At 34.6% G+C, this 15727-nt stretch overlaps 1 protein-coding gene and 1 long non-coding RNA gene across 2 annotated transcripts; both read right to left on the reverse strand.

Annotated features, from left to right (window-relative positions):
• Positions 1 to 1280: 1280 nt before the first annotated feature.
• On the reverse strand, positions 1281 to 5495 carry LOC132044288 (uncharacterized). Its single transcript, XR_009412097.1, has 2 exons — positions 5311 to 5495; positions 1281 to 1558 (listed from the first exon to the last, which is right to left on the reverse strand). It is a non-coding gene; the product is annotated as an uncharacterized LOC132044288 (long non-coding RNA).
• A 6638-nt stretch (positions 5496 to 12133) lies between these two features.
• Positions 12134 to 13259, reverse strand: LOC132044287 (defensin-like protein 1). The gene is made up of 2 exons (XM_059434772.1): positions 13166 to 13259; positions 12134 to 12424 (listed from the first exon to the last, which is right to left on the reverse strand). The coding sequence occupies exons 1-2, from the start codon at positions 13233 to 13235 to the stop codon at positions 12249 to 12251; spliced, it is 246 nt and encodes an 81-aa protein (XP_059290755.1). The 5' UTR covers positions 13236 to 13259; the 3' UTR covers positions 12134 to 12248.
• Between the last annotated feature and the right edge of the window lie 2468 nt (positions 13260 to 15727).

The following is a 15727-nucleotide window of genomic DNA, read 5'->3' on the forward strand; positions in this document are numbered from 1 at the left end:
CCTCCCCAACCCTTTCCTTAATCTTGCTTTCAGTAAAAAAGGAGCAGAGGTTCCACTGGTCATTACTTCCAGTTCAGGCCTAAGCTCACCTTTTACTCTCGTAAGGCACTCTCAACTCCTTACCTCATCCTCATACCCAGTGACAACCACTAAGACTTTGTGGTTAAGATTAGTTTAACACTGCCTTTAAATCAAATCCCAGCTAAACATCTAGTTAACATTGACACCAATTAACAGTTTCAATTAACTCAACCTAGGATCTTAATTATGAAAGCTGTTTTGAATTCCCTTTTGACATTATTTTTTTGAAGAACTTGACATCTTAACATTATAAACTTAAGCTTCAAACTGAACATCAACCCTGAGACTCAAGTAGTTTCATTTCATTGATTGATTAATCATTTTAACAATCAGAGAGCATATCAGGATTCAATCACCTCTTTAGTGTTACTAGACCTCTTTGAAGACTCAGGGATCTCAATATTTCATTCTTTCAGATTGATTTATCTTCATTTTTAAATAAAATTAGATAGGTCTCTGAATTGGACATGGAATTCCCACATACACTAAATATAGCATGGTTTTCTTAGCTTAATCAATTCTCACTTATTAGCCCCACCCTTAACCATGCTTGTCATAAAAACAATGAGTTATTACACATCATAATCCCACAAAACTAGTAAGTACAGAAGCAAATTACAGAAAGTGCCAAGACTTCACATTATACTACAACACAGTATCAACAAATATCAAGAATAGACAGAGCATTTCATACATAGATTATCATGTGCAGAGTTAGGCTACTTCCAATTTAGGGATACAGGTTTAAAATATCACAGTATCACAGCTTAGGAAAAGAAGTAGCATAAGCAAGATAGACAAAGAGCTACAGACACACTCAAAGTCCAAGATAGGGTCATACAACAGCATTCAGAGGTATTTTAAGCCATTGGATTTTACCAACAAATGTTACTACCTTAGGAGGACAAGTAGTCAAGTAGTGACCTAATAAACATGCCATGTAGGCCCCTAAAACTAATCAGTCTCATCAACAAGTCCTATAATACAATTTAACACTCAAACAGTCCTGTACTGACCTATGTCCTCTAAACAACTTGTCACGACCCTAATTACCGATCGTGCGGTCACCTACCTTATTATCACTAGTAGGCGAACCCTTACCCGTTAACCCATTAATCATTAACCAATTTCAACTTCTTTAATCATTTATTAACAGTCAATAGATAAGTGAATGAATGAATAAATAAATAAATAAATAAATAAAACAAGTCATAATTAATAGATAATATAAGTGCGGAAGTCTAACTATTACACCCCCAAAATCTGAAAGTCATTGTACAAGGACTCTAACCAACAATGTCTAAAGAATGAAGTATATCTCAAATATAATAACAAATAATGTCTGGAATGTAAGTAGACATCTGGAAAGAGAGATCTTCAGGTGGCATGGCATGGGTAGAAGCTCACCCTCGGATCTGATCGAGCAAACTAGCTTCAAGCTAGAGATGTAGTCTGGATGAAATCTCTGGAACACAATCTGCACTCAAAAAGGATGCAGCAAGGTAGTATCAGTACAAACACTATGTCACGAGTAAGAATCATAGGCTGACTAAGATTAGTTCATGTATATAAGCATAAAATCGACAAGATAAACAGATAGGCACTTAATACTCAAATCCAAGTCACTGAATATCCCATAACAGAGTCACAGGCTAAGATGAAGATTCTAAAACCATAAGTCTGTCAAGTCTCAATAATCTCACCTAATAATCACAAGTCCAAGTTCCGACCCTAGGTAGAGTCACTAATCCACAATTTAACTCAGTCAATGGTCATATCTATATCATATTAGCCATTCAACAAACCATACCAAAATCAAAACTAAACGAGCATATAATAATGCATAATAAGATGTAATGATGTGCAATGCAAAATATAATGAAGTGCATGGCATACAATGCACTGGCCAATCACCCGTACTGTACACACATGCTAACTGATGTCATTGTTCAGTAGTCATAACCTTCAGGGGACCCATGGTATCCATGTACCACTCGTTCCGGATACTCATCGGACCCGAGCCATAAATCTTCCACTCCAGAAAGAACCTCGGACGCGGATTCACATAATGTACCACTCATTTTCAAAACGAACCTCGGACCACGAGCTCATAGTCTAGGCCACATCCTCACCCCCAATCAAATGTGCCTTTTCATATGTATAGTAACACTGTCACATCCCTCTCAATGATCAATTCATCAAGTACCATGTATCAAATAGTATCACAAGTTCAACAAGAAGATTATATTAACTTCTTCACTAATTTCACATCACAATGTATGTCTCAACGTATTCCAGTTCATTTGTATGTATGGACTATGAACAATTAGCAATATCAATGTCAAACACAAGGCATCATGCCACAAGTCTTTCATGAATCGTTTCCATCATGTATGAGTGTATGAATGCATAAATGAGTGTAAACATGGTAAATCAATGCAAACCAATAAAGCAACAGTGAAGGTACAAGTCACAAAGCCACAAGTCATATCAAGACTTAGATCAATTCAACCATGAAATGAATCATGTCAACCATTTCAACCAACATAAGAGTCTATGTCCTTCTTTACTTTCACATATAGCAAGTACGCCTCACAACTAAGTCCTATATCACTAAGATGCTCCATTTTTCTATATATTATCATCGACAGTAAATCATACATCAAGTTTTCATCTGAGTACTATCATAAGTATATATCACAATCCAAGTCTAAACTCATTAACCTTCTTTTCTCCGAAGATGTGTTTCACAATAAGAGAGAATTGAGTGCAACACGTATTACAACACAACAATTCAGGTAATAGGTCTAATTACAACAACAGGGCAACAAGCCATTATCAACAACAATCAACCTAATAGAAATACATCCCGAATCACGGCAGTATGAATACAACTACACCGTCACAATGCTTAAATATCGGCGAAAAGCCCACATAATCAGAAGTCATACCAACCTAGCTAATATCCAACCAAAACACCATGTCCGAAGATCTAATGTTGCTTTCTCCCATCAATTCTACACAATACATACGTTTCGCTAATCAAAGTCTAACTCAAGTAAGTCGTAACCTACTTGGAATGCCCAACAACAGTCTCGAATCGTCAAACCTTAGCCTTTCCTTCCTCTTTGGAGAACCTCAAAATGATTAGCATCTATCAAATATGAATTCTACGTCAGAATACGAATCTAAGGATACCTATATTGCCATAGTTTTACACAAAAATAGACCCAAAATAGCCAACCCCGAGACATAAGTGCAAAAATGTAATTTTATTGAAAATTCAGATACAATATAGTCAAAATAGTACTCTACGAGTCTAAACGAGTCCAACGATACCCATATTGCTATACTTTTAGAAAAATACCCAAAATACCCCTACAATGTGAAATCAGGTTCATGAGGGTAAAATGGGAAACTTAGTGTACAATTATGTTACCCATCATCTAGTTAACCTTCAATCTTAATTTCATGGAATTCTATTCATCACAAGATATCCAAATTCATCTTTTCTATTTTTAGCCCTAGGGTTCTTAACCCATTAGTTCTTCAAAATTAGTGTGTAGGATGACTATGAGATGATGATAATCGACAAATAAATAATGAATACTAGGTTAGAATCTTACCCCAAAGTGCTTGTGAATGTTTTTCCATTGTTATCTCCCAACCCTTCAACTATTGAAGGTTTCATCAATTCTTGGGTTCTAATCTTGCACCCACCATTAATGGAGCTTACGCTTGTCATGGGATTTGAAAAAGGAATGATAATGAATCACATAAGGTTTTTCACTTACCTTCAAGGAGGAACTTCACCTTAGCCTTAGGAAAATAGCCTCTCACATTCTAAGAAAGTTTTTTTTAGGTTTATGAGGGGAAAGACTTGAAAAAAAAAAACACTTAAAAATGGACTTTCTGACTAGTGGTTCGCTGTAGTGGGTGCACCCTTCGCTACAGCAGGTGCCCATGTCGCTATAGCTGGTGCCCAAAATTTCGATTTGTTCAAAACTTCGTTTTAGCCCTCGAAACTCATCAATATATATATATATATATATATATATATATATATATATATATATATATATATATATATATATATATATATATATATATATATATATATATATATATATATATATACACAAACCATATATATATATATATATATGTAAACCACATTATGGACTCAACCGTGACCTCAAAATTCCTAAAAGAGATCATTTTGACCCGGTGTTGACCAAGTCAACCCCAACACTATGAAACTAAGCCTTCACTCGAGACTCGAAACGCCGTGGGACCCAAACCAATGGCTTCACTAAGTCATAGGTCATACTAATAGGACTTGGGGAAAGGGTCAACAAGGTTAAATAGGTTAAAACACTATAACGACTAAACGGGTCGTTACACATCTAGAACTAAATCTTTGTATTTAAGTATATTGCCAAAGAGAACTTATTCAATCCTCATTAAGGCCTTAAACTATTCAACTTGGATCATTATAGTTTTCCAGTAATCTCATACTTGTTAACAGGATTAGCATTAATCTAGGAGGTTACTAAAGTCTCTAATGTCTATCTCAAATTCTTGATGAACTTTAAAGCACCACTAAGGTAGCAAATTATCACTACTCAAACCAAAACAAACTTAACAGCAAGACAAGGTATTATCACATTACAGAACTACTAAAAATGACAAAAATGAATAACAAGATTAAAGGGTTAACCTTTTTATGCGCAACTATATACAAGAATGGATTTAAAGACCCTTTATGCTTCCAAATCCCACACTCAGCCATACAAAACACAAAGAAAATAAACTTTAGAACTAGGAAGACTTCAACCTTAAAGTTAAAGCCTAAACTTATACTGGTAAGCTCAAGTTTTGACTTTTTAATTCAAATCTCAAGCTTTTTAGGGTTCTGAAACTTGTTTTTCTGGTAAGGGTTGGCGTTTTATTTATGGAACCCCAAAGTTACATTCAAAGACTTCAACAACCAATGTTGGACAACAAAATTTCTCACGAACAAGACTCAATATAGGAAATTAACGCTTAGGATTTAAAGATAACAAGCATATACGGTCAGATCTAATCCACTATGAGTCGATCCGAGCCAATCCTTGTTGAACCAATGAAAACAAATTCGTACAATCAATAATATGACAACAAGATGCAGAAAATCTCTTTGTTTTACTTGAAAATTAAAGGAAAAACGAAAAAGAAAGAAACTAATACCATGTTTGGAGCAATTTCGAGTGAAAAACCGTTAAAGCATTAATTATTGTATGCATTTGCACAGTAAAAGCTGGTTGAGGTCTAAGACCTCTGAACATTTGCCATTTTTGGTGATGAGAGAGGAGAGAGGATACAGGCGGCGCTAGGGTTTTACATGGAAGAGGAAAGAGAAAAAAGAGAGGGGCTTGTTTGGTATGAGAATCTGAGGGAGTATATTGCATATGCCCCTCTTAATATTCGACTTGGGCCGGGTCTGGTCTGCTAAGCGGACTGGGCCTGGTCATTGATTTAAAAAGAAAGAGGGGTGCCCTTATGTACGTATATCATACGTGTATATTAGTGTATATTAGATGTATATACGTGCATAAGGGGTAAAATGGGCAGACTAAATAACTGAAAAAATGTTGAAATATCGATTATTGACCATATTACAGTAATTAAGACGTAATTAGCCTTTGAATTAATTTAAATGTACGACTAATTGTGTAAGTAGGCTCAATTTGCACATATAGCCTTAATTGGTTTCAATCTTAACTGATTGTTGCAATTATGGCCATTTTTAGCTTAATTAGTCAATTAAAGTTCAATTACATTTATGACCTTAATTAATTTGAGCCAAATGAATTTGGTCATTTCAATTAAGGCCATAAAAGGCTAATTTTGCAAAATTGACCCCAATTGCTTTAACCATGAGCTGGCTAATTCCATTGTGGCCATAATAAATAATTAAATGATTAAAACCAATTTTGCAATAATACTCCTCTAATTGATTAACTAGCCTAGTTAAAACATTTATAGACAATTATGAATAATTTTAACAAATTATACAATTACACAAAATTAAATATTAAGGGGTAAAATGGTCAATTATTTTAATTACTCAAACTCCTTGGATTAAAGGGAATAATGTATTTGCTAATTTTGATCTTTGAAAATTTAAACATTTGAATAAATGATTATTTTAAAATTGCTTTTCTTTGATTAAATTTAACACCTCATAAATGTCACAAAATGTACCAATTAATTCCTAAATGACTTATAATATCCTAGAAATTATTTCATCAATTTAAAGGAGTAAAAATATTGACCTAAGCAATTTTATAAAATTATTTTGATCTCTAAGATGCATGATTCATCTTGCTTGTCATCTAAGAACCTTGAATAATTAAAATAAATTATGAGAGGTCAAAAATTAGGTGTGAACACATGTGCCCATGAAACAGGTGGCAGATCCTATTCTGGCAGATGGACTAAAAAGAAACAGTGGAGCAAGTTGTTCAACCTGATCTAGGAAAGTCCAAATTATGGTTTTTGCTAAGATTTCAACAAAGAAGGAACTCAGTGGAGTGCTACAAGTATGGTCTACTCTAGGGAATCAGAGTTAGAATTTAGGGTCATCAAGAAAGCAAAACTTGGAGAGCATATCTCTGGTAAAGGCCAGAACATGTGGTCAGGAGTTGTACTGTGCTTGGTCATCATAATTTTAGCAAAAATTAAGGAGCCTGGTATGTGAATTACTTTTGTAATCACACAAATGCTATCTATACTGCCAAAATCTGGTTCAGCTTAAGTTCTGATGTCTCTTAAATAATTCTTGAGAGATGATAATGAGTATGAATGCATCTCAGAATTATGGGCTGATTAAGTTAGAAATCTCTCCACAACTGGATTGCAAAGAAAGAATTATTTTTTAGTATTGAGAATGATAAAAGCTGCACATATACTCCTTTAAATTGGTTGATTCATTGGTCTCAGATTAAATTGATGTTTCAAAATAGAATAATATTTTATTCAATCTTGTGCATTTAGTTTTATGTCCTATACTATGATAGATACACTATCTCTTGAAGTCTAACATTGCAATTGACATAGAAACTGGCCTTAAATCAAGGATTGCGAATGGTTAGCCATTTACTCTTCAGGCATGTATTCTTTCTCTGACAGTCAATTATACATTTAGATCATGAAACAACTTGGACAACCTATTTTTACCAACCTAGTCAAGTCTAATGCCGTCATTAAGAGTGTATTGAAAAAGAAAAAGTAAATTCATGATGACCATCTTGAAAAACTACCACAATCAAATACCTCTCTTCCCAAAAAGACTCTTCAAATGCCCTTTCACACAACTTATTCTCTTCAGCTTCTTCTCTACCTAAACCGACCCACACCTCATTTATCTTCATCTCAAATCACCGCCTCTCTTCCTATCTCTCTCTCTCTCATCTAAAAGACAAATAAAAAAATGTCTGATACCTCTTGATTTTCTGACAGTCATTCTCTCCCATACACTCCATGACTCCACCAACTCCGACTACATGCTCCACTACACTCTAATTAATCCACATTTTCCCATTATACAGATGTATACACCATCTGAAAAGGTAAAAGAAGAAAGAAAACTGGTTGGAGCACATCAAAAGGGGGAATATTGTAACAACCCCAAAACAGGGGCTAGTTTGGCTAATATCAATGACACAACAACTCCTTAAGAAAATGAGTTGTTAGACACCACTAGCTTGTGCCAATACGATGTGTGCAGAATAGAGAAAATAAGTGATGAATAAATGATGGTTCATGGTGAGATAAGGAAGGATGAACAGGATAAGAACCCTCAACAATCTAGGAAAGAAGAACAATCAGGATGCCGGTCCTCATAGGCGAAATCGATGGAAAAAAATAGTGGGTCTTCTTGGGGGAAAATGTGGAAAAATATGGTGGTTCTTCCTAGGGGCAAAGGGGTTGATTCAGGTGGTAATGCGGGGAAGAGCACAAAGAAAGATATATACTTCTCATATAACCACTCAACTCTTCCTAGTTAGGATTTCCTAGAAATTAGTTGTAGATCCCACCATCCACCCTGGTCATAGTCCCTAGCAAAGTGACCAGGTTCTCTCTAATTTTATCCATGTAATGATCCTTAGTGTGTCTAAGTCCTAAGTTTTGTGGAAATGATCTGTTTTGTATTGTTATAAGCAAGGGACTGGAATTTTACTTGTTCAAGTTAATGAAAAACTATTGCTTTATTTTACGAAATTGTGCCTTATTTGTGTGATTCTAATGTTTTTTTTACTTCAAAGTGACTGATTCTCTTATCTTGACCATTAGTGATAGCCCCAGTGGCCATGAGTTTAATATTGTCAAAGTTTACTTTCCATAATATGAGATGGAAAATATGATTATTGTGCTGCTTTTTGATCCATATACACTAACCTGGTTTATGATTGTGTTGTGTTGAAATGTTCATTTTTGGGATATAAGATATCCGGAACAGGTGACATTACTTTCTTCAAAGACATGAGTTTGTCATCATCAAAAAAGGGGAATTTGTTAACTTAAGCATATGTGTTTTTGATGATTGACAAAGTAAATGATCAAAAATAATAAACCAGCTCTAGAAACAGATGAAGTAAATGAACCAGGCCTGGGAATATGTTTTATGAGATCTTGAACTAAACAGTTGCAGATAAGTAAAACACCTAAACACATGAACTAGGTCTGCAAACATGTTCCAACACAAAGCCAAAGTGCAGTGAATAGACCAGAGACATATACAGGCATGCAGTGAATGAGGTGAATGAGATATGTTCTTCAGAGTTCAGATAGGTAGAGGTGAGCAAGTACAGAGGATAGGGGAAGAAGTTCGTAAGAGAACAAAGGTCCACATGCAAGCAGGATGTGTGATTAAGCTTATCCTGATGAAGATTGAGCTGATTGAATCAAGTTCAAGAACATGATAACCTAAGAGATAAAAGGACGAGCTAGGAGAGAATAAGTCAAAGTTTGTTGCAGAACAAAGATGAATGAAACAGGTTTATGGACATGTTCTATCTCAGACAAGTGAGAAGATTTAAAGGCAAAAGAGCTAGGTTCTTAGACCAGATTCAAGAACATATTCCAGATCACAGTCATACTGCGAGTAGGATTTGTGTTTTATAGTAAAGACTTGGCGGGAAAGTTTGTAGGATTTCTTCCCATATTTATCAAGATACTTCAAGCTTCTACAAGGACACTGAAGTCGCATTGAAAAGCAAGAACCCCAAGTCAACTCAAACCCTAACTCTAATTATGGACCTTACCTAGTAGGGATTGAGTTCAGTTGACTTGAGGGAAAACTTAGAGCTATAAATATTCAAGTCAAGCCATGAAAAAAGTTTGCGTACCTACAAAGAGAGAAAGTCAGAAATTGAGCAATAGCTGTCAATGCTACATTGAGAGAGTTCTGATTACAGTAGTCTGACCCTGATACTACAAAGAAGATTAAAGAAGCTGTTTTTATAGAGTTTATGCTTTACAGTTCTCGAGTCTATGTTTTTATATTAGGTTGTTTATCTAGTTGTACCTTCTCCGCTTTCATAGAAGTAAATACTGTAGGTATAAATTATTAGTCAAATTCAACTTCAAGTTGGGATAACTTGAAGGGGGATTGCTGGTCTAGGGAGATTAGTAAGATATGAATTAGAGTTTAGTTCCTAGGTTATAAAGTTTGTAACGTGAATTTGTGCAAAGGCTCATAGTTGTAGTGGGGTTTGGGAAAAATCCTACAGAGGTGTAGGTCGTGGTTTTTTCACCCTTGTGAGCGGGTGGTTTCCACGTAAAAATTGTTGTGTTCTTACTTTACTGTTCTTTACTATTCCATGAACGCTAACTTGGAACAAGGAGAGTAACGTGTTCTATCTCATAAGCAAAAATCTGGTATTATTAAGGATAGAAGTAGATCGTGCAGCACAACAGTAATCCCACAAAGTCAGGACTAGGGATTGTAGAGTATACGCAAACCTTATCCTTACTGTTATAGGTTGTGCGTCCACCAAACAGTATATGGGGGACCTGGTTGTGTACCAGTTCCCTTATGCAATGCAGTACAAGAATCAACACAAGATTTTTACATGGAAAACTCCTTGCTCAAGGGATTAAAAATCACGACCTACCCCAATAGGATTTCAACTCCACTAACCGAGCAAACTCAGGTTACAACTCTATTGCAAGCTAGAAGTTAAATCCCATAACCCCTCACCCTTATAATAACGCTTATGCAACCCTCACACTTGACTACCCCTAGCCAAGAACACCAATACACCTAGACTCGCTCCAGCCTAGTGTACCACTCAAAGGCACCTTTTGAGAATTCACCATAGTGACTAACTCTAGTCACACACTAATACAACTAAGCTAACTCTAGCCTAGTGTAACACTCAAGAGCTTGTAGAAGCAACCTTGAGAATTTAGAACACCTACAAACAACTTCTTTTTATGGAAGAGTAGGTTTACAGTTTAAGCATAAAAGAACAAAGACTCAAAAACCTAAGGACCTAAAACATCTTTAGTTCTGGACCTGGTCCTTCGGGTTCTTTGAGGCTCTATTCTTGAGGAACACTTTGAAAGGTGGAGACTTGCACTGTGTATGGAGCAATATTCGGATTGTGCAAGAATGCTTCTTCATTTGAGCATGGTGTTGTATATGTAGAGGTAAGGGAGTGAGAAGGTGATAGCCTATACTAGTCCTCTCCGCCGTGTTCTTTCTTTGCCTTCCGAGACCGCCGTCGCCGCACCGCCGTCTTGCTATAGTGTCGGCAGCTTTACAGTTGTAGAGTTGACTTTTCAATGCTCCAGGGACCTGGTTTCTCATCTGGAGGAACTTGGCTGGACCCTCATCCGCTTTTGAACGAGCTGCAACAACTTTGCCGCTTCTCGCTACTTCGCCGCAATGTCGATCTTTTTACGGTTGTCGGTTGACCAAGCAATAGCTGGGGACCTGATCTCATCTGGTCCCTCTGAATCTGTATCTGGTCCTTCATATATGAACATATCCTGCTGGGAACCTGATCTCATCTGGTCCCTCTGAAAACATATCTGGTCCTTCATATATGAACATATCCTGCAGCTTGTGTAGTGAGACTGATTGCATCTGTTTCTTCAAGGAGCATGTCAACATAGCAGCACATGAGATATCTGGTTCCTTAGGGTTTGTCAAATCATCAAAACATAAGGTATCATAACTCATCACTTACCATGGAGGTAGAGAGGTTGTTTCCAATATTCCTCTTTATACTAAGCATTTTAATTTTTAATTAAATGAAAAAGCTAACTACACTCAATTTAAAAAGTTCACCTTTCATATCAAATTATAAAAAATAAAAAAAAATAAAAATAAAATAAAAAGCACACTCAATTAAAAATTCATTATGTTACATATTATTACATTGCCCATTATTATTGTTTCAAAAACTTCCATGTGATTTTTAATAATTTATCACCTGACTAATTATCATTTTCCATTGCATAACGTCCCATCATCACTCTTTTCTTTGGAGATTTCAAACAATGTTGGTCCCCTCTTTAGAAACAAAATTGAAAAAAAATAAAATAAAAAATGGATATCAATGTAAAAACCAAATGAATAAGAGTATGATTCAAAATAAATAATCCTACGTTGTAATGATCGTTCAAATTAAATTACAAAAAACTTCTTTATTTGTTTTCAATTTCATTTCTTATTTGGTCGTCATCGTTGTCATTGAAATTCCGATCCCTTATTACTTGTCACTCGTGCAGGATCATCTTGTTCTTTCGCTTTCTTTTGAAATACCACCACGTGAGATGAGATTCGTCTTAATTTTTAATTTCTTATTAATGATGTCTAGAAATCTTTGCTTGATTTAAAATATATTCTTGAATTAGATTGTCATACCATTATCAGTAACTCTTCAGACACCAGTCATATATGGCCTCCAATTTTTAGGTCGTGATAGCTGACAAGTCACTCCTCTTGTAACGCGTGAGTGTATAAATAACATTTATGCTTTGACAATTGTGTGTTATAAATCTCTTGGATTATTACACGCTGCTTGTGCTTTATTACACATTATATGGGTTTTTATTTTAGCATATAAAACATAGGCTCTACCAAGATAGTGAACTATGATGATTATTATAGATCAACAGAAGTAGCAATAACATTGGCTAATGCTCCACCCAAATCCCAAATGACAAGCTCCATGAATAGCTCCCTCCCATTTGATGCATTGGTTATCACAGTCCTCAGTTACAACGCAAGCCCCTTTCCATGTTGCGCTTGGCGTTTCACAACCTATTGCTTCTACCCTTATCATCTCTGCATATTAAAGAAAGCAATCACTAAAAAGTTAACAATAAAACAAGTACTAACACTACAAAAGAAACTGGAACCTGCTACGAACTTAGTCGCTAATCTGTTTCTAAATCCCTCATGGCTAGTAAAATTCTTTGATAATCTGTCGCTAAGATTTAGAGACGATATTGCTTTTTAGCTAGAGAAATCATCCGTCGTTAATTTCTATTTTTTTGGTAGTGTAATACTCCCTCTGTCCCAATTTATGTGACAGCTTTCGGATTTCGAAAGTCAAACTTCTAAATTTTAACCGTGAACTTCCTTTAATTTTTGAAGTAAAATTTACATATTTGAAAATTACATAGAAAGTACTACTCCCTCCGTCCCAATTTATGTGATATAGTTTGAATGGGCACGAAGTTTAAGAAATAAAGGAAGACTTTTGAATCTTGTGGTTTAAAACAAGCCAAAGATATTTGTGTGGTTATAAATCATCTTGTTAAGCGTAAAAGGTACAATTTAAAGTTAAATTGTTGTCAAATAAGGAAATGTATCATTCTTTTTGGGACAGATTAAAAAGGAAAATGTATCACATAAATTGAGACAGAGAGAGTATAAGTCACAATGATTGACAATATGACAAAATCACCATCAAAGAAAAATTTGTTTAACTCTCGAAATCCGAAAGATGCCACAAAAATTGAGACGGAAATATTCTTTTAAATCCGAGATAGTGTTAGGGTTTGTAGTATATTGGCTACTCACCAGTTGATGCAATGAGAAAGCAGAATAAGGTAGCAAGAAAGGCAGAATAGAGAACTTTAGACTTAGCCATATTTCTGAATTGATTTTTTGTGACTATGAGATTTGAGGATTTAACTTTCACATTTTTATAGAGAGAGTCCGTTATTATTATTAAATTAAAACAAGAAAAAGTAGCAGGTAACAGCTGGTTGTGAAACATACAAGAAAAAAGAGGCTTTAAATGCAGGGTCAAAGGGGAAGGTCTTCCGGCCACATAATTAATTATTGTCCTAGATGTGATTAATTTGTTTGATTCACCATAAGCTTTACTAAGCCTAATATATACTCTCTCCGTCTCAATTTATGTGATATAATTTGATTAGGCACAGAGTTTAAGAAAGAAAGAAAGATTTTTGAAACTTGTGGTCCAAAACAAGTCATAGATATTTATGTGTTGTAAATCATTTCATTAAGGATAAAAGTGAAAGTTTTAAAATAAACTATTTCTAAATATAAAATGTATAATTCTTTTTGGGACAAACTAAAAAAAAAGTATATCACATAAATTAGGACAGAGGAGTATGTGACTAACTAGTACTCCCTTCATTCCATATTAGTTTTTAACATTACTAAATATGTCTGTCCCAAAATACTCCCTTTGTTCATTTTTACTTGTCCACTATATTAAAATAAATTTTCACTTTTACTTGTCCACTTTAGCATATCAAGAGAAACAAAAACTTTTTTTTTCTTGTTTTATCCTTAACATTAATTACTCATTTCCAAATCATTACTCAATTTTATGAAGACTATAAACCAATTAATATGGGTATTATGGTAAAATATATACTTCATTTATTTATTCTTAAGGGGCGTGCGAAGTCAATAGTGCATAAGTAAAAGTGAACGGAGGAAGTACTTGTCAATTTAGAAGTGTTTCCAATTATACCCTCAACTCTCGTAACTTTTAAGATGCTAAACAAGTACCAATATATATTTAAATTTTGATAAAAATTCAATCTCGGCGTGTAATGCTTTAGCCCAGCTGGGCAAGATAATAGCTTGTTTGACTAAGCTTTTAAAATAAATTTATTTTGAAAAACATTTTCTTTACAAGTGCTTTTAAAAATAAAAAAAAAAAAATTGGTGAGAAACAGTTTGTTTTTTGCTAATCAAATTAAAAGCACTTTTGAATACACACAAATATTATGACATACTATTCATATACACACGTGTGCTTACGGCGTATAGTTATAAGTATTTTTGTATGTCCGCGAGCAACTAATGACGTCAAGGACATTGAGGCCTCTTGCTACTACAAGAAAAGGGTCAAAATGCCGTTAATTATGCAAAATTAACAAAAATATCCTCTGTTAATAGTTTGGTCCAAAAATGTCCCCATTGCTTCTTTGGTTAAAAGCCACAAAATTTTCCTTGAATACTACTGACAGATCAGCAAAAACCGTTTAGTGATCCTTTGGTTAAAAGAAAAGACAAAAATGTTTTTTTTCTTTAGCCATTTCCTAGGGTATAAAATTTTAAATCCATATTTTTTCTTGTATGTTTCACAAGCCGTTGTTAGCTGTTGATTTCTTGTCTCAACAATGACTCTTTCCCTGTCTATAATAGGTGAAGTTAAATTTTCATTTAATCTCAAGAAATCAAACGAGACAGTTAGAGATATGGCTAAATTTCATCTTCACTGCGCTGCCTTTATTGCTCTCTTGTTTTTGCTTCCTCGTTGCATCAACTGGTGAGTAGCCGACATACTATAGTTCCCACCTAACACTATTCATCTGGCATTGTTTAGTTTTAAAGTCAAGTTAACACTTCTTAGTTGTTTTCTTAAAGTAGGGCTAGGTCTTTGTCCCTGGAATCATTGATTAAAGGGTTTTAGGTAACTAGTTGCACATATTGTAGACAGTTCCTTTTAGTTATGTTTATGATGATTTGAAAATGTAAAAAAAATCTTTATATTATTAGTGTGTAAAAGTTAATTTCTAAAATAATCATTGCATGATTTATCATTGGAAACTTTTAAGCATTTACCTTCTTTTCTACGCAGATATGCAAATGGCAGAAGCATTTGGTTGTAAAAAGCTCAGCCAAACAGTGTTTCTTGAGGAATGCGTTGATAGTGATGGCTGTAACCATCAATGCATCAACTGGGAGCATGCTCTTCATGGAGCTTGTGACTTGGACTGGGGTCGAACCGCTTGCTATTGCTACTTCTGTAATTGATCATTGTATTTAGGCGAAAAATATTTGCATTTCCTTAAATTTGTGAGATTAATTATAATGTGAAGGCTTTGATCTTGTCTACCTTTTGCTACTTCAGCTGATAATTAATCATAGTATTTTATCATCTTAATTGATTGATGCAGTGGCGTACGCAAAAATTTTTGCAAGCAGTGTCGATATTTAAAGAAATGAACCAAGGTACTTTTAATAAGAGGCTTATACGTTTTTCCATATTTTTGTTTATAGTGTATATATCTGTAACAACATAAAGTCTTTAATTTCACTTAATAATATTATCGCTATCATTTATAATAGTAAGTATTAATTCAAGTTAATAAGATG

Source organism: Lycium ferocissimum, unplaced genomic scaffold (assembly GCF_029784015.1).
Source record: "Lycium ferocissimum isolate CSIRO_LF1 unplaced genomic scaffold, AGI_CSIRO_Lferr_CH_V1 ctg4123, whole genome shotgun sequence".
NCBI lineage: Eukaryota > Viridiplantae > Streptophyta > Magnoliopsida > Solanales > Solanaceae > Lycium > Lycium ferocissimum.